This window comes from Herpailurus yagouaroundi, unplaced genomic scaffold (assembly GCF_014898765.1).
Source record: "Herpailurus yagouaroundi ecotype Mexico unplaced genomic scaffold, PumYag 188, whole genome shotgun sequence".
In the NCBI taxonomy this organism is placed as follows: Eukaryota; Metazoa; Chordata; class Mammalia; order Carnivora; family Felidae; genus Herpailurus; species Herpailurus yagouaroundi.
Genome location: NW_024412419.1, coordinates 37,794,018 through 37,812,561, shown reverse-complemented (window position 1 = coordinate 37,812,561; position 18,544 = coordinate 37,794,018). Strand labels below are relative to the sequence as shown.

Genomic DNA, 18,544 nt, shown 5'->3' with positions numbered 1-18,544 from the left:
AACAAATAATTGCTTTTCAAATGAAGGAAGGGAATTAATATTTTTCAAGGGATTATGGTACGTGTAAGACACCATAGAGGCCCTTTCCATATGTGAAATCTGAGTGGCAAAAACCACCATTTAATTTTTCATTGTAATAAATTATAAAACAGAACTACTTGTATTGTAACTTGAAGTCACAAAATGGTATTTTACATAATAAATACACATTAAAAAAATTTTTTTTAACGTTTATTCATTTTTGAGACAGAGAGAGCATGAATGGGGGAAGGTCAGAGAGAGAGGGAGACAAGAATCTGAAACAGGCTCCAGGCTCTGAGCTGTCAGCACAGAGCCCGACACAGGGCTCGAACTCACGGACCGCGAGATCATGACCTGAGCCGAAGTCGGATGCCCAACGGACTGAGCCACCCAGGTGCCCCAATAAATACACATTTAAAACATTACTGTAAACTGCTTCCTTTCTAACCTCACATTTTATTTATTTTTTAACATAATTTATTGTCACATGGGCTTCCATCCAACACCCAGTGCTCATCCCAGTAAGTGCCCTCCTCAGCACTCATCACCCACTCTCCCCTCTCCCCCACCCCCATCAACCCTCAGTTTGTTCTCTGTATCTAAGAGTCTGTTATGCTAACCTCACATTTTAAAAGAAATGAACTGCTTACCTTCACCCAGGATTTTCCCAAGAATTAATAGATTCCTGTCAATCACGACATCTTCTAGTTTATTCTGCAGTTCCTCGCTGACTCCCAAGCTGCGCACTGTAAGGGAGTGACGAAGTACGTGTAAGGGTTGTCAGTCTGCTCCCTTTCGTTGGGACAGAATTGAAATGATACAGATGGTCCTATCAAAGAGTTAAACATTTTCTTCCTTTTGTACCCATGGCTCTTCCTGCACAATGTCGGTAAATAAAACATCACACGGTGATGCTACTATGATTTACGTGAGTAAAATGAATCCTTCAGGGCAAGATTAATTCTGAAGGCTTATAAAAATCAGAACCATATTTCTCTTCCCATGGTGCAGCAGCCAGCAGATTCACGTGGCGGGTGGGGGTTGCCCTTGATTTAAAGGAGTAAGGAAGAGAGTCGCTAGGTACTTTCTTGCTTTCTAGTGGAGTACGTGCTATTTTATGGCTAACTATAGGATACCAAACAGCTATTGGGTTCCCTCCCCTGTCCTAGGCCAGGGAAGGAAGTGCAGAAACCGCAGGAAACACTAAGAGAACAGGCTCCCTCCTATTCTGCCTATGGCATCTGGAACCTCATTAATATGACATAGAACGTGCTAAATTGAGTACGTGGGGGCAAGTGGAGACGATCTTCTATAACAAGGTGTCAGCACGCAGCATTGACCATAAGCATTATCAATAAGAGGAATTAACCAATTCAATAACATTTTGGCAAATGATGCAGTTTGTGCCATAGTTATGATGAGCAAGCCTTTGAAAGAAAAAAAAATGTGGATAATTAGAAAAGATACATTAGCTCTTAAAGAAAAAAAATTTTGTTTTTACCCAGCTGGTCCTCTAATAAAGGAAAGAATGGGTCTAAATGGAGAATTTTTTTAAATGCAAGAACAGATCTCTAAAGGTCAAAACAGATCTCTAAAGATCAGAAACCTAAAGAAATCAGTAACATTGTACCTTGAGTGAGTTTTTGTTTCTTGGCACCCTGCATTCTATCATTCTTATATCTGTTTTGGTGCTCTTGTTTCGGCAAACATCCTGAAGCTCGGACTTGATATTTGCACGTACTTTGTACATGGTTTCTGAATTCTTCAAGAACACAGCCATCTGTGTATTCTCGCTCTTCAAACTGGAAGGCTCCACTCCGAATCAGCAAAACTCAAACCATAATTGTTGTAAAGTATGTTGGCAAATTGTTCTCTGAGCCCGTTGCCACAAAAAATCAGGAAATAAGCTCAGAGATTATGTCAATTGCTTTGCTGTTTTTCTTTAAATCCCTGACCTCTAACCACATCTTCTCCTATCACTGTGGTGAGTTCCTTCTTCCTTCCACATTTCTTGGTGTTAGGAGTCTTTAACACAGGCCGCTTTACCTCAGGTCCACTTCCAGACTTCCAGTAAACCAGCCAGCAGGAAAGCACTTGGCAATGTCTCACTATCTATCTGCTTGCTGGTTTCTGAAGACATTTTGCATGTTAAAAATAACTCCTTGGACTCCTTTGCCTTTTGTTAGAAATCTATCAATTAATCTGCTGTTCTTTCTTTGCTCTACTTCAGGGAAGATGAAAATTAACTTACAGGTGAGTTCAATGGCTCGCCGACAGAAGGACTTCTTTGCTATATAATTGACGACTAACTCCGAATCCTCCTCTGTGAAGGCGTTCCTGGGCGAATAAAAATAAAGACATCTCCCACTATTAGGAAAGGGCTGCTGGGGCAGGTGCTGATTCCACAAGGATGTAACCAAGCTGTTGCTTGTTGAAAGGCCTCTTTGATTGCAAAGACCCCTCCCACTGGGAGAAATGGACTTCTTTCCTTAGTTCTGTTTTAGGCTTACTTGGCAATATACCACTGAGAACAGAACACATGGGGCTCCCGGGTGGCTCAGCTGGTTGAGCATCTGACTCTCGGTCTCCGCTTAGGGCATGATCTCATGATTCGTGAGTTCAAGCCTCACATGGAGCCTGCTTGAGATTCTCTCTCTCCCTCTCTCTCTCTGCCTTTCCGTCTCAAAAATCAACATTTAAAAAAACAAAGAGAGAGACAGCACAAAACAACTGAGAAGCTCCCAATGGCCAAAGCTGTAACAACCTGGGCAAGCAAATAAAGTAGTACTGGATTCTAATCCAAAGTATAAAGTGAATGTCCATGAGTCCATACTGATACGTATGACTGAATAATTAAATGAGGTGAAGAGACAAATCTATGCAGAAGAATTCCAAATATTTTATGTAGACACTCTGCCCCGAAGGGTGTAGGAAGCATAACTCCTCACCTGTGTGGGCTCTGCTTGTTGGCCTGTTTCCAAAAAGGAAAGGGAGAAAAATAACTGTGTCACATCCAAGTGACAAAATTAATGCTAGAACCCAGGTGTCACATCTTCCAGTCCAGTGCCTTCCCCTCTGTATGCCAGGCTCCCTACTGCCACAGGGCCTTTGCATGTACTGTGCCTTCTGGCTGTAATGCTCTTCCTTTTGTCTTTCGCCTAATTAATACCTGCTCTTTCTTCAGATTTTAGCTCAGGTATCACCTCTGCAGGGAGGCCTTTCCCGACTTTCCTAATGCAGTCAAATTCTCCTGTTATACACTCTTACATGTCCCTTTATATAGGATTTACACAGTTGCCATTTTATTTATTTTTTAATTTTATTTAAAAATTTTTTTCAACGTTTTTATTTATTTTTGAGACAGAGAGAGACAGAGCATGAACGGCGGAGGGGCAGAGAGAGAGGGAGACACAGAATCGGAAGCAGCTCCAGGCTCTGAGCCATCAGCCCAGAGCCTGAGGCGGGGCTCGAACTCAGGGACTGCGAGATCGTGACCTGAGCTGAAGTCGGCCGCTTAACCGACTGAGCCACCCAGGCGCCCCACACAGTTGCCATTTTATACTTATGTGTAATCACTTGTGTGATTATTGCTTGATTCTCCATGAACTGTGAGCACCCCTGAGGGCAAGTAGTACCTGCTTTTGTTCAGCGTTGTACCCCAGGCTATCACCTAGAAGGCTCTCAATACATATTATTGTGCTACTCTTACAACTTTTGCAGAGCCTACAAACCACATCTAGACTCTGGGATGCATTTTGGTCAAGTATATGTTCAGGATTTGGGTCAGATTTTGTCATTTCTTCAAAATAGGCATTCTTAGAATTTACATACTGAGATATAATAATTATAAGGATAGAGTTAATAAGTACTGTAGGTACCGGCCCTTAGGACTAGGATGGACATGAAAAATGGGCAGGATAGCCTCTGCTCTCATGCTTCTTCTCCATGACAGTGAAAAGTTTTGGAGTGGAGTGGAATGTTCCAGTCGCATTCCTAAGACTCAGCAATGAATAAAGGTTGCTCAGCTCCTGCCAAAACACAGTCATTCACCCTCCATCACTCTGTCCTATTCCAGGCTGTCAACAACCCGCATCTTACAAAGTACTTCCTCTACCCCATGAGTGATCAACTGGGTTTCACAGAAACCCAAACGCGCTGCAGAGTCACTGGAGTAGAAAACTGAGTTCCAGAAACAAATTTACACATAGCTTTCTTATCATAGGTTTCCCTAACACGCCTTCCCATTTTTGTTGATATTTAACTACTGTTTGGTTATAAAAGTCAGATGTATAGAAAAATTAGAACAAGATCTTCTTTGACACTTGAATGTGAAATACAAAGCTTTTCTCTATTAGAAAAAATGTATAAAATACAGTAAAAAAAAAAAAAACAGAATCATTCACACACTGTTCAGAATTGCTAATGCTTTGGTGAATTTCCTTCTAGTATTTTTATCTATACATACATTTCATTTTTTTAATGTTTATTTATTTATTTTTGAGAGAGAGAGAGAGAGAGAGAGAGGGAGGGAGAGAGGGAGAGAGAAAGAGAGACAGCACATAGGGTAGGGGCAGAAAGAGAGGGAGATAGAGAATCCCAAGCAGGCTCCATGCTGTCAGCGCAGAGCCCGATGCAGGACTCGAACTCAGGAACCATGAGATCATGACTTGAGCCAAAATCAAGAGTCAGTCACTTAACTGTCTGAGGCGCCCCTCATTGTTTTTTTTTTTTTTTTAACAATTAGGATTATTTTTAAGAGTTCTAACAAAAATCCTCACTTTACAGCAACAAAGTTTGCGTACTTAAGGCCTATGGATGCTCTTCTCTGTAAATGAGCCCTTTCAAGGCTGGCTTTCACTGCTGGCTGCCTCTGTAGCATTGGCCTAACTAAGGAAGCTGCCTGTCCCCAGGATGTGCATAAGACGGGGCACCCAGCCAGGTACAATGTGAGGAGCTGGGCCAGCACGAGAGGCATTATTACTTGGCATAAGAAGCACAGGGTAACACGGGGCAGAACAGTTTAAACTGGGAAACTTACCCAAACTTCGTCTCCTGGACTCTTTTTCTGATGACCAGAGAAATATATAAAATTGACCCAATCAAAACAACTCCGCAAAAGCAACCAAGGATGATGAGCACAGGATCTGTGTTGCCAGGTGCCGGGGTTGACGAGGGGGCAAAATCTACCCAACCTAGTAAAATACCAACAGACCCAATTGAAAACATCTCTTTGGGATCCGAAACACGTAAGAAACGTTAGCTTGTAATAGGGAAGAAGACAGTCAAAAGCTCTAGAACTTAATCCTTTTATATTCTGTGATCTACATACGCAGGCGGTCCTCACTCTGATGGTGCAAGCTGAGACCACGCAAAGTGATCTTAACAATCAATGGGTGATGCTTTTCATATCAGTTATGAATATATAAGGAATTAAAAAAAAAGGTAAAACTAGTGTTTATCTGGTACACTGTAATTCAAAAACATTGAGGAATATTGAGAAAGAAAAGATTGTATTTCTTTGTAAAAAACGTCTCAAGAGGAGTTTGAATGGTACTGTCTTCTGGTCACATAACTTATGATATGGAGAAAATATGTTTTCTGTGCTGTGGAGAATTTTCCTCCTCTCTGGGTCTGGATTCATCCCCAACATTTTACCTCCTGTGCTTTCCACGTTGTGAGCTACCTCTGAGAGTTCCTTTATGTGAACTCATTCACTCATTCATTCATTCATTCATTCATTCATTCACCGTTGTTCCGTGGCTGCATAGCGGGTCTACCCAATGGCGGCAATATCTGCCTTCCCATATCAGCTGTTTCTTCCGTAACTCCACATTCAATTCAAATTTCTCTTCCAACAGTATCACTCTTCCTTTCTTTTCTGCACTTCGCCTTTGTTCACCAACTCCCTCTTTCAATTGCTTATTTTTATTTATTGATTTATTTTTTATGTAGGCTTCACGCCCAGCGCAGAGCCCAACACAGGGCTTGAACTCACCACCCTGAGATCAAGACCTGAGCTGAGATCGAGAGGTGGATGCTCAACTGACTGAGCCACCCAGATGCCCCTCAATTACTTATTTTTAGGAAGTGTCATGTGGGTGTGTCCCTGGGAGATAAGGAGGCAACGCAGCTATGGGTCTTACTAGACGCATGTGATCTGAATAATGGAAATGCGTGTCCAACTACCGAGAACTTTGAAACAAGCAACAAGACCCGTCATGGGCATCGATGAGCATCTGTTATTTAGGTAGTGGTTTGTGGACCGGACCACTGGTGGCAAAGTTTATACTTCATGCAATTACTCACAGTAACACATGACGGTAACTCAAATTCGGACCATGTCATTGGGGAACTAGTGTTATGTAACCAAACTGTGGCAGCTGAAAAGTATGCATGTTGGGATTGTGCAAAAAAGCAAGGACTGCCAGCACAGCACAGCCTTTTAAAATGGTGGAGAGTTTATATAAAGATGAAAGCTCTGTCTTCCCAAACTCTGATGTTTTTTTAACCTGTGCCCTTAGCATCAGAATCTCATGGTCTCAGAATTTCAACCAGGTAGACACGTCTTGCTTGCCATCACCAGTTACTGACATTCCCCAGATACAGAGCCGAGCGCTACAGGAACTGTAATATGGCTCCAGTTCAGCATGTTTGGGGGTCGCTGGAACAGACAGACAGGAACTCGATGGTCTACTTACAAGTCCTATTTGCTATGGATACAAAGACCATATCTGGCAAGACCTTGTAAATGCAAAAATCGTACTGATACAGATGCCTGTGCATGCAGTCTACGACAGCAGTTTAATATCAAACAACCCAGGGCAGTGAGAGTCAGAACCAAGGCTCCACTGGTCTATGGAAGCACGGACAGCATTTAGGGCCACATGGGACACCACAGTGGCTCCTTGCGAAAGGATACTCCAACAACATAAAGAAGACAGCATGCAGGGCTGAGCGTTTAGCTCAGTGAGCCCAATGCTGTGCAAGGAGAGCTTTTATAGGAAACACTTCATGTTTTGTACCGATCAGTCACGAAGCACGGCACCAAGGCTTGAGTGAGTAATAGCATGGTAAGCTTTACTGCTTAAAACACACAAAACAAACACTAGCACATAAACAAACAGTGCCCATTACACAGACCTAAAGACTAGCCATACTACAGCTCTCCAACATTCAGTCACGTATACGTCATTTATACTAAATTCAGTAAGTCAAGTCAAATGTGGTATTCTGGAAGGACTGATCTTTCCAGTAACTCAGTACCACCAATAGTAATGGCAGTGGGAGGACTCACAGGCATCAGTGCTCTGTGAGGTGTGTTAACATACCAACTACCTTTCTCAGAGCAAAAATTCCTTCTGGTCTTTGTCTTTCATTCTTAAACCAGATACCCATCCCACAGGTTACTCTCTGGCACTCTGCGTTGCCTGGACTGGCACATTCTATCAGACGATAAGGAACCCGACTCTCACCGTGCGCAGGGATGAACATTTTCACTGGGTCGCTGAACGGCCCGACTCCCCCTTTTGTGATGGCGGCAATCCTCACCGTACACGTGGCGTTGTGGACTTGAACAGAGATCTGAGCATGGCTGCCATTCTGGCCAACTTCTTCAGACAGCTCTTTCTGGGAACAGAGAAGGAGGGAAAGGGGATGAAACAGTGAGCTGCCAGGGGCGCGTGGCCTGCTCGCCCACAATTCCTTCTGAGGGAAGTCATCCCACCCACCTCCCAGGGGGCACAGGCTGTGTCTCTACTGCATCCCTTCCTTACTCAGCGCACAGCTAACGGAACCCAAGGGTGGGCAGGGATGCTGAACGGGCTGGCTGCAACCTCTGGCCTTAGGGCCTTGCCCAAGTGAGTCTGTGAAGGCATGGCACTCAGAATGGTCAGTGAAGATGTCTCTGGAAGAGAGGGAGCATGTAGCAGAGGCAGCCACAGGGCAAGAGCAAGCCTGGCTCTGGGAGACCCCTGCCCTCAGAACCCCCACAGTACAATGCCCAAGAGCCAAACTATACCTTGACATGGACCACCTGCCAACTTCCCTTGAACCAGCATGCATGGGCTCCTGTTCTTTACAATTATAAGAATTTGGACTAAAATCTACCTTGAGGAGGGCACTGGCATGTTTTTTTTTTCCCCTCTAGTGTGACACATGCACAATTTTCTCAATTTCCAAAAATCTGGTTTTACTTTTACTTATTTTGTTTTATAACCACTGCCATGCACCATGCGCCATTAAAACACAGGAGAAAGTGATTTAAAAAAAATTTTTTTTAACATTTATTCATTTTTGAGAGACAGAGTGTGAGTGGAGGAGGGGCAGAGAGAGAGATAGACAGACAGACAGAGACACACACACACACACACACACACACACACACACACACACGCAGAATCTGAAGCAGGCTCCAGAATCCAAGCTGTCAGTACGGAGCCCGACGCGGGGCTCGAACTCATGGACCTCGAGAACATGACCTGAGCTGAAGTTGGATGTTTAAACAACTGAGCCACCCAGGTGCCCCAGGAGTAAGTGATTTTTGAAAACAAAACAAAACAAAACAAAACAAAACAAAACAAAACAAAACACCCCAGAACTCAGTGTTTATATAACACTTTTCCCTTTGTTTCCAAACCTCCCTCTCAAAATAAATAATTATTTTTTTAAAAAGACTGTTTTAGGACCTCATTTCAGCCTTCGGACTATTTATTTTGAGAGGGAGGGAGGGGGAAGAGCAGAGAGAGAGAGAGAGAGAGAAGGAGAGAGAGAATCCCAAGCAGGCTCTGCACTATCAGCACAGAGCCCAATGCGGGGCTCGGCCCCACAACCGTGAGATCATGGTCTGAGCTGAAATCAAGAGTCGGAAGCTGAACTGACTGAGCTCTCCAGGCACCCCAGAAACACGTCTTTAATCTCTGCAGTTTGGAGACCTGATTTCACAGACCGAAAGAGAAATGTCACACCACGCAGGTGGCGCACAGATATCACAGATCACTGACGAGCAGGCGCCTGGTTTGGGTTGGTAACTTTATTCCTGGTCACTTGGTGTCATGCTGCTTCCTTCTAACAGTGGGGCAGGGTGGGGCCAGCTCAGCCCTTACGGAGAGGGCAGGCCAGTCATTGGTGACCAAGGGGGAACCTGGGTCAGCCACCCACAGACTTCCTAAATGTAAACAAGCAGTGACCATCAGGTCTCAGAAATAATCTTAGACAAGGGATAAAAGGGGAAAATATGGCTTTAAAATGTTCTGGTTTTTCCACCCCACTGGACTGTATGCTAAGGAGATTTGTCACAGAATTTTTTTTTATTAATTAAGTAAACAAAATAATAATTAACAATTTGGGGGGTATTCAGGCAATATCTTTTTTAGAAATAGAGCATTTTATTTATGGCAAACCCAGTTTTGATTATGGGTTAGTTGGTCATTCTCTATTTAATTTGGGTGGGGGACAGGAACTCATCAAGCAGAGCAACTCTATGGTTCGAACCCACATAGTCATGGAGCCCTGCAGTGAGTCCGGCTGGCCACTGAGAAATAACATGTCTGCTTCACAATTTACTACCTAACAGCTCCTGAACGTACAAAAGATGTCCTGCCTGACAACAGCTTTTGGGCCTGCTTCTAGCTTCACGCTTTTCATCTGCCAGGACTCAAATACAATATATCATGGGGCGTCTGGGTGGCGCAGTCTGTTGGGCGTCCGACTTCGGCTCAGGTCATGATCTTGCAGTTCATGAGTTCAAGCCCCACGCAATGAGCTCTGTGCTGACAGCTCAGAGCCTGGAGCCTGCTTCCGATTCTGTGTCTCCCTCTCTCTCTACCCCTCGCCCCCTCATGCTCTGTCTGTCTCTCTCTCTCAAAAATAAATAAAACATTAAAAAAATTAAAAGATATGTATAATATGTCATTTGTGAGAATTATCTCTAAGTTAGAGGACATGCATAATTGTGAATGAATTAAATTCCTAGAAGAAGAGAAATCCTAACACAAAATCATCCTTTTGGAAACAAACGTAACAGTAGTTGATAAGATCTATTCGCTTAGGGCCTATAATAAGTCACTGTGAAAACCCAGAGAAGGAACTTTGAAATTTCCACCTCCTGTTCCTTAAGTGCATCAACAATGGCAATCATCCTGGTTACTGCTGTCATCTTGACGAATCTTGAAGTACGAAAACGATGGCAGCCACCGCTTACAGGTAACATGCTTTGGAAATACGTAAAGAATTTTCCCATTTTAGGGGTGGAGCTATAATAAATGCTGAAGTAGTGATTAGAAAGATACATGATAACTATTTCAGTGGAGCATAACCATTTTCTCTAAGAATTGCCTTAAATGATAAAGATGATCCCTGTTTCTAAAAATCGATGCAATTGATCCAAATTCTTTTGATGCCAAATACGTAAGCAAACGTATGACTGACCATATCTATATCCCCAAATATTTATTTTCATTTTGATTTTGAAATTTGACAAAGAAATCCATTTAAAACCAGACCCATGTAGGAGCCATCCATGTGTGTATTCTCTCTCTCACGGTCAGGTGCAGAGCATAGAAGGTGAGGCCGTTTCCCTGGCATGAGGTGGTCTGGTTCTGGGGCACACGCCACGGGTGAACTGCAATTTCTCATTCTGTGAGTTTTCATCTTCACCAACAAAGGCCCGTAGCCTCGAGGACTTAAAATCTAAGAGCATTTTCAGGTAATGAAATCAGACTTACAATATGACATCTGATGACATACATGTAGACCCTGTAGGGAAAGTAATAGCGTGTCTTTGGAAACAGTTTCTTTTTTTCTCTTGTGAGGCACTAAGGTCAACACAACTGCAGTGGCATTTGTTGCTAATCACTGAAAGGTGTTAAGATCTCCAACTCTGTCAGAATTCACAGCCCTATAATTTATGTAATTAAGAATAAGGCCCATTTTAGGGGCGCCTGGGTGGCACGGTCAGTTGAGCGTCCGACTTCAGCCAGGTCACGATCTCGCGGTCCGTGAGTTTGAGCCCCGCGTCAGGCTCTGGGCTGATGGCTCAGAGTCTGGAGCCCGTTTCCGATTCTGTGTCTCCCTCTCTCTCTGCCCCTCCCCCATTCATGCTCTGTCTCTCTCTGTCCCAAAAATAAATAAACGTTGAAAAAAAAATTTTTTTTAAAAAAGAATAAGGCCCATTTTATTGCCTCGAAGAACGGTAACAGTCAACAGGGGAAGCACCACCAGAAAAGAGCTTCTGTCATGCTACGCCAACAAAGGTGGCTTGTTCAACAGGCTTCACATTCACAGGACCCATTTTGCATTTGTCAATGTGAAACTCACATCTTACTCTTCAAACGTGTCCTGTTCTTACTTCCTTTTGCTAAGAGGCCACAGTGTGGAATTTGAGTGAGAGACACTGTATCATGAAAGCCAAAGGAACCTGGGAAGGGGTAGTGGGCTCTGAAAAGCACGGCTCTGGATGTCAGTCTGGCCTGGGTTCCTACCCCAGTGCTGCCAATTCCAAGCTTTGTGACTCTGGTAAGTTACTCAGCATCTCTGAGCTTCAGTTTCCTCAAGTAAACATTGAAAGTAATACCTTTCTGTCTCTCTCTCTTTTTTTTAATGTCTCATGATGTTTTTGTAAGGGTTAAATGAATTCCTACACGCACAACATGAAGCACACAGTCTGGCACACTGTAAGTAACCAATTGTGGTTATTATTATTCCTACATTCCTCTACCTATAAGGTGCCATATTTGGATCGTCTTTCCCTATAAATGCAAGGTCCTCTTACAGAAGTGACCTTGTAGTGTCTTTCAAGTCCTGGCACAGGAGAGAAAATAACCAAGGCTGCCTAATGCCTCACACCAAGAAGTTTATTTGACTAGTTCATGCGATTTACGTCCATTGTAGGTTTCTCCTCCAAGCTGTGCATATCACCCTTGATTAATTCTTGGGTTTCAGCAGTGTTCCAGACCCCTGGCTGACCTATCCCACAAGAACCTCGCCCATTTCTCATACTTTAACATGACACCTGCTCAGATGCCCTGCCCTCCTTTGAGAGTGAGTGAGAGGGAGCAATAAGGAAAGGAAGAGCCAGTGCGCTCATGCCCAAATCCAAGCTTGTTAGGACGCAGTGGTCTAGGCCTGAGGAAGGAATCCTTGAAGGTACTGTGGCTTCTCTAGGTCTTTAAAGAAGTTATTTCTACATGTCCTGTTGTCTCTAGGCCCATAATAATCTGCCCATAATGAAACCGCCTTCTGATTTAACATCTCTACCCCTTCCAAATACAATTAAACCAGCATTAGAACTACAATCCTATAATAATGAGTTTTGTATAAATAACACATATAACGATGAGTCTCTCTGTTGAACATGTGGGCCATTCTGGGTCAAAGTGAAACAGACTTTACTGTAAAATACCAAAGAGGCTTGAGCTTACCAATAAACCTTATTGATCTTCCAGAGAGGGGTATACGATGTGATATTTTATAAACTTACTTGCTCATTGAATTCCTCTCTCATGGAAGGTCTACTGACAACTTCTGGGAATGGGAATAGATGGGAAACACTAGTCCACACTCATCAAAAGCCTGTCTCATCACAGAGTGAAACTCTCCAGCCAGTATGGATGTCAGTCAGATCCATGCATCAAGCCCCATAAATGCCTAGAAAGTAAGTTCAAGGTCCTCTGTTCAGACGGTACAAAGATGAGCGAGACATGGCCCCAACTTCAAGGAGAATAGATTGCACTTGCTCCTGACTTTTGGATTTTGAGCTTGGATTAGGAAATGCAAGGGATATAAAAAAAAAAAAAACAGAACAAAAAAAGGTCGATATCTTCATCAAGATATAGTAAATGTGTGTACAGTAACTATCAGGAGTTTTTTAGTCTGAAAGCGATATAACATGCGGGGATAATAAAGGTATAAACAATAGCCCACCCAAAGATCACTTCCAAGAAAGTTCTGAAGCCGCATACAAAAAACCCACCCTTATTAGAGTAACTCCTGGGAATAGCTTTCAAAAATATCCAATTCCATTGTCTTGCATAAAGAAGGTATACCTTTAGTATCAGTTTCCTAAAAATGGAAATGAAAGAACAATTTTGAGAGATGAAGTTGTATCTAACTCTTGCCCTTCTGAAATGAAGGGAGTTCAGGAAACAGAGGTGATGGGTACGGAGGTCATTGAAAACTTCACTTTGGGCAGGGGTTTTAGGATCCTCCCTGGGTCAGCTTTTCTCCAGCGTTTTTATTTGCCTCTGGTTGCAGCCCACGATGAGCTTGAAGCATGGCTACATCTGAGAATGGTATCCTAAGGAAAGCAAGCCACCAAGTCTTTTGTTGTCACGAGACCCTCATGATGCACAAAGTGCAGCACGAGTACAACGCAAATGAGGTTCTCACTAGGATGATCCAGCAGCACCAAGGAGGTAATGACTGGAAAGGTCACAGCTCTCACTGTGGCAGTATTGTTCTCACTGCAGAGGGGACCATGCCGAACAAAAGGCAACCAGAATGCACAGTGCAGCGGAGCGCTGGTGGCATTTAGTGCGTGAGGCTCTCCAGCTGCGTCATCCATGAGGCTTTCGCCACTCTTGCCCTTCAGCACGCCTCAGCTCAGGTCCCCTCCGGAGAGGCAGCTTTCACCCACGCCAGAAGAAGTCGAAAGGATGACCTGAACTCTTTAAACAAACTGGGGTGTTTTCTGTTTAGACCTCTCAAGTGTCTGCTGATAATTACAATCTTCTGCCAACCAGAGAAAAATAAAATCCTTATTGAACTGGAACACAGTTATTGCACCTTCAGGTGCTGTTCACGATTCACCATGGTGAAAGGGGCTTGCCTCTAAGACAGGCATTTGATTCCCCTGAGTCAGCCGGTGTGGAAACGCAGTTAATAAGGACCCTGCACGGGTGCCTTGGGACAAAAGACCAAGAAACGAGAGGCTTCTATCGTAGGACAACGCTCCTAAGCAGGGTTGTGCCTTGTACAAACAACACCCTATCATCACTCTGAGGCACAAAAACTCATGCACTTCCAAACTCTCTTCTTTTTCCTCTACTTCCATCACCTACCGCTTCCAAGAGTCAGTGTCCTGATAGGTAAACTGAGGCAGGAAAAGACGAAGAATAAATCCCACCCGTCCTTTTGGAAACAACAGCAGTTGCGTAAGAGTTGGATGTCATGAAGCTGACGACGACTGAAGCAAAGATTGGATGTCGTCAAAGGGGCAGCTGTGGACTCTGTCCCTCTCTCCTGCCAAGAAGCTGTACTGCTGTCATGTGGCACCCCCAACAAATGCCACGAGGATGCTAAAATCTGATCTGTCCCCAGGGCTAGGTCGATCAGGAATGTAACAACACAAAACAGTGTGCTTTGCATGATGGCAGTAAAGAGACAGTCCTGATGATGAAACCAGTACATCTGCCTTTCCAAGGATGCTCTACGTCACAAAGAAGTCAGTGTCACCTCAACTATCTTCTCAAGTGGGAAGGGGACCTGTCTGGTAGCTGTCTACCCATCCACACTCGGGCGTTACCCCTACTCCTGCGGAGCTGTGTTAAGGCAACCTGTTGCTGGCTTAGCCCAGTCCTCTGGAGTCTGGTTACCCCTTTTCATTCTCTATGAGGCTGGGGTTCTTCCCTGATAATCTTCAGAAAAGCATCCTCTGGAATTTCCAAGAGGCTATGAATTGTTGGACTGCTAAGCCATATAGCTTCTGGACCTTCTGCTCTGGTTATCTGGGTAGTTCTCAACTATCTTCCTACAAGAGCCCAAGTTCCCAGAAGGCACGAATCAAGTGGTGACAGAGAGGAGTTCACCTATTTACCGAATGCATAAACGAATGGGTGAGTGAGTGAGCGAGAAAAGCCCCAAAGATTCCTTGGAATTTTGTTAACTATTCAGTCATCTCTAGTTTTTACTATAGTCTTCACATCCCAGTGAAAGGGACCTCATTCAATAATAATACTTTGTTGTCGGGGTACCTGGGTGGCTTGGTCGGTTAAGCTTCCGACTTCAGCTCAGGTCATGATCTCACAGTTCGTGAGTTTGAGCCCCGTGTCAGGCTCTGTGCTGTGCTGACAGCTCAGAGCCTACAGCCTGCTTCAGATTCTGTCTCCCTCTCTCTCTCTGCCCCTCCCCTGCCTGCACTCTGTTTCTCTCTCTCTTAAAAATAAATACATGTTAAACAAAATTTTTTTAATTAAAAAAAAATCTGTTGTCTTCTCACGACAAAACAAAAGCTTCTAGGGGCACCTGGGTGGCTTAGTCAGTCAAGTGTCCAACTCTTGATTTTGGCTCAGGTCATGATCTCACGGGTCATCAGTTCAAGCCCCACATCCGACTCTGCTTGGGATTCTCTGTCTGCCTCTCTCTGCCCCATTCCCTCTCTCAAAAATAAATAAACTTGAAAAAGAAAGCTTCTAACACAATATAAATGAGCAAATCTAAGGAGACAAGTGCACTTTTTCGGAGTTCAGACTTACGGAAGTCTCTGCATTCTGCCACACGTGAGATATCCGGTATCCCACCAGGTCCCCATCCTGCCGCTTAATCGGAGGCTTGATCCATCTGACATCCACCTGATGGCTAGATTCATTCAGAAACACAGTGACGTTCAAAGGTGCTACTGAAGGGGCTACAAAAGGAAAAAGAGACAATGATGAAGAACCACAGAGAAAAGCACATAGAGGCTTATTCTCAGTTTCTGAATGTTTGGTCTTCCAGTGTTCTGTGGAAAGCATTCAAATGAGGTTGAGATTAATAGCAGATTTTCACCCTTTTTTCAATTATGGAGCACTGAAATACTGCATGGCTTTTTTTTTTTTTTTAATATTTATTTTTGAGAGAGAGAGAAAGACAAAGACAGACAGAGCATGAGCAGAGAAGGAGCAGAGAGAAAGGGAGACAGAGGGTCCAAAGCAGGCTCCAGGCTCTGAGCTGTCAGCACAGAGCCCGACGTGGGGCTCAAACCCATGAACTATGAGATCATGGCCTGAGCCAAAGTCGGACTCCCAACTGATTGAGCCACCCAGGTGCCCTGAAATACTACATGAGTTTTTAAAAGCAAGCACTTCCTAAACTAAAATCACGAAGATGAGGAAAGGCAGGGAGGGAGGTGAGTGGCACTCATGGATTCCTCCTGGGGAAGCAAAGCAGATACAACTTGAACAGGGTTTTCCACTAGACGCCTGTGGGATGGAAGGGCAACCAGACTGACTGGAGATCAGTCCTGTGTCGGGTGAGACGTACCAGGCAGGGAACACGGCAGAGCTCAAAGGGAAGCCACCATTTTAAAGTCCAAAGGCAGGTTACTGATGGTCTGAACAGAGTTAATCAGACAATAAGTCTTTAAAAATGTACATGTACATATATATATGTGTGTATACATATACATATACATATACATATACATATACATATACATATACATATACATAAGACATCTCATTATTATTGAAGACCAGAGGGTCAAATGCTAATTACTAGATGTCAAAATGTAGAATTTAACCCTGGTTTTCACTATCTGGTTTATAGGAATATTCTGCTTAAGTCACATTCCCACTTATGTCAAAATGTCTGTTATCTCTCGCAAGGATACGAGGATAAAAGTTACAATACATTGGAAAAAAGTATGTTTGTGTTATACATATACATGTATATGTATATGTGTATGTATATGTGTGTGTGTGTGTGTGTGTGTGTGTATACACACACGTACACACAAAATAATTTGGGAACAGGTTAAGGTCATTACTAGATTATTTTTTGGGAGTGAGGAACTTGACTATATCTATAAAAACTGAAAATAATACGCTCTTTGACCAAATATTTTATTTCCAGAAATTTAATCTAAAAAATTCTACTATAGGTGGTATTACATTCATTGAGGCATAATAGTGAATAAAAGGAATAAATGTAATGCTCTGTCAATAATTATGACATAATACATTTTGATACATTTTCCAATGAAATACTTCCTACCCAGCCACTGGAAAGAATTAGGTAGATCACAGGTACTGATATGAAAAAATATTTAATGGAGGGAAAAATCAAATTGCAAAAAGACATGTACCAACTATCCATTTTAGAAATAAAAAAATGTTTTATGTATAGAAAGAATAAAAACAATTGCGATTATATACCAAACCACTGATTATAGTTGTATTTCTGGAAGATCAAATTATTTATTTCTGATATGCCTAAAAAGAAAACAAAAGGGTATTCTAACCTTCATTTCTGCTGATTCTAGGAGCAATTAGAATGAATTTCAGCTTAGGAAATGTCATACAGCTACAGCTGTGCTATGAACTGAATCGTATAGTTTCAAATATATTGTAGAATTTATGGATAAACATGGCCAACTCAACATGTCTTTATGTCTGCTTTTCCTGAAGCCCCTCTAAAATGACAGTAAGGAATTTAAAACAATATTAACCCATAAGATAAAGCAGAGTCAATAGTGGAAAAGAAATGTCAACATATACTCAAAAGCTGAAAAAGAAATGAAGAAGGCATAATTAATTCAACAAGCCTATACTCCCCAAAGGACCATGGACAGGCTCAGAAGCTGTGCACCCAGGTACTAAAACTGGAAGACTGAAAGCGATCAGGAAGTAGCTAGTCCTCAAGATCCCTCTAACTTATTCCCACACACCTGCTAGGTACTCCCTCAAAACAAAAACAAAAACAAAAACAGAAACAGAAACAAAAACAAAAACAAAAACAAAAACAGGAGACAGGATGCCCTGTTCTCCAAATTGAAAAGCCTCTGGTCTTGGGGCAGGATGAAGACACAATGAGGGGCCAGATGGACAACTGGGGAAACAAGTGTAAGTTTGTACACTGAATGAGGAGGACTCCACCTCAGTCCTCCTCCCCACGTGATATTGGCAGCCATGTTTACATTCCTGAGGCAGGAAACAGAGGAAACTACTTTACTAGAAAAAGTGAGTGGTCCCAGAGGAAAGGAAACCAATTTTGACACTTCGGGGTATCCAAACCAAAACACTTAGGTCACTGCCCATTAAATTGGAAAATATAAATAAGTTAAAAATAAGGAGGAATCAAAGATGTATCACATATTCAAAAGAAAGCATTTAAAGTGGCTATATTAATATCAAAGTAGAGCTCACAAAAAATAGTACTCTCAAAGATAAAGAAAACAGGGGCGCCTGGGTGGCTCAGTCGGTTAAGCGTCCGACTTCAGCCCGGGTCACGATCTCGCGGTCCGTGAGTTCGAGCCCCGCGTCGGGCTCTGGGCTGATGGCTCAGAGCCTGGAGCCTGCTTCCGATTCTGTGTCTCCCTCTCTCTCTGCCCCTCCCCCATTCATGCTCTATCTCTCTCTGTCTCAAAAATAAATAAACGTTAAAAAAAAATTAAAGGGGCGCCTGGGTGGCGCAGTCGGTTAAGCGTCCGACTTCAGCCAGGTCACGATCTTGCGGTCCGTGAGTTCGAGCCCCGCGTCGGGCTCTGAGCTGATGGCTCAGAGCCTGGAGCCTGTTTCCGATTCTGTGTCTCCCTCTCTCTCTGCCCCTCCCA

General features: G+C 43.3%; 1 protein-coding gene across 3 annotated transcripts in view; it reads right to left on the bottom strand.

Annotated features, from left to right (window-relative positions):
- The window catches only part of MERTK (MER proto-oncogene, tyrosine kinase), a 148,558-nt gene that overhangs the window by 37,293 nt on the left and 92,721 nt on the right, over nucleotides 1-18,544 (bottom strand). For all 3 annotated transcript variants that reach the window (XM_040496731.1, XM_040496733.1, XM_040496730.1), the window contains exons 8-12: nucleotides 15,489-15,640; nucleotides 7,494-7,647; nucleotides 5,060-5,213; nucleotides 2,273-2,358; nucleotides 672-767 (exon numbers count right to left, since the gene is read on the bottom strand). In XM_040496731.1, coding sequence (XP_040352665.1) covers nucleotides 672-767; nucleotides 2,273-2,358; nucleotides 5,060-5,213; nucleotides 7,494-7,647; nucleotides 15,489-15,640 — 642 coding nt within the window. The remainder of the gene's footprint in view (nucleotides 1-671; nucleotides 768-2,272; nucleotides 2,359-5,059; nucleotides 5,214-7,493; nucleotides 7,648-15,488; nucleotides 15,641-18,544) is intronic.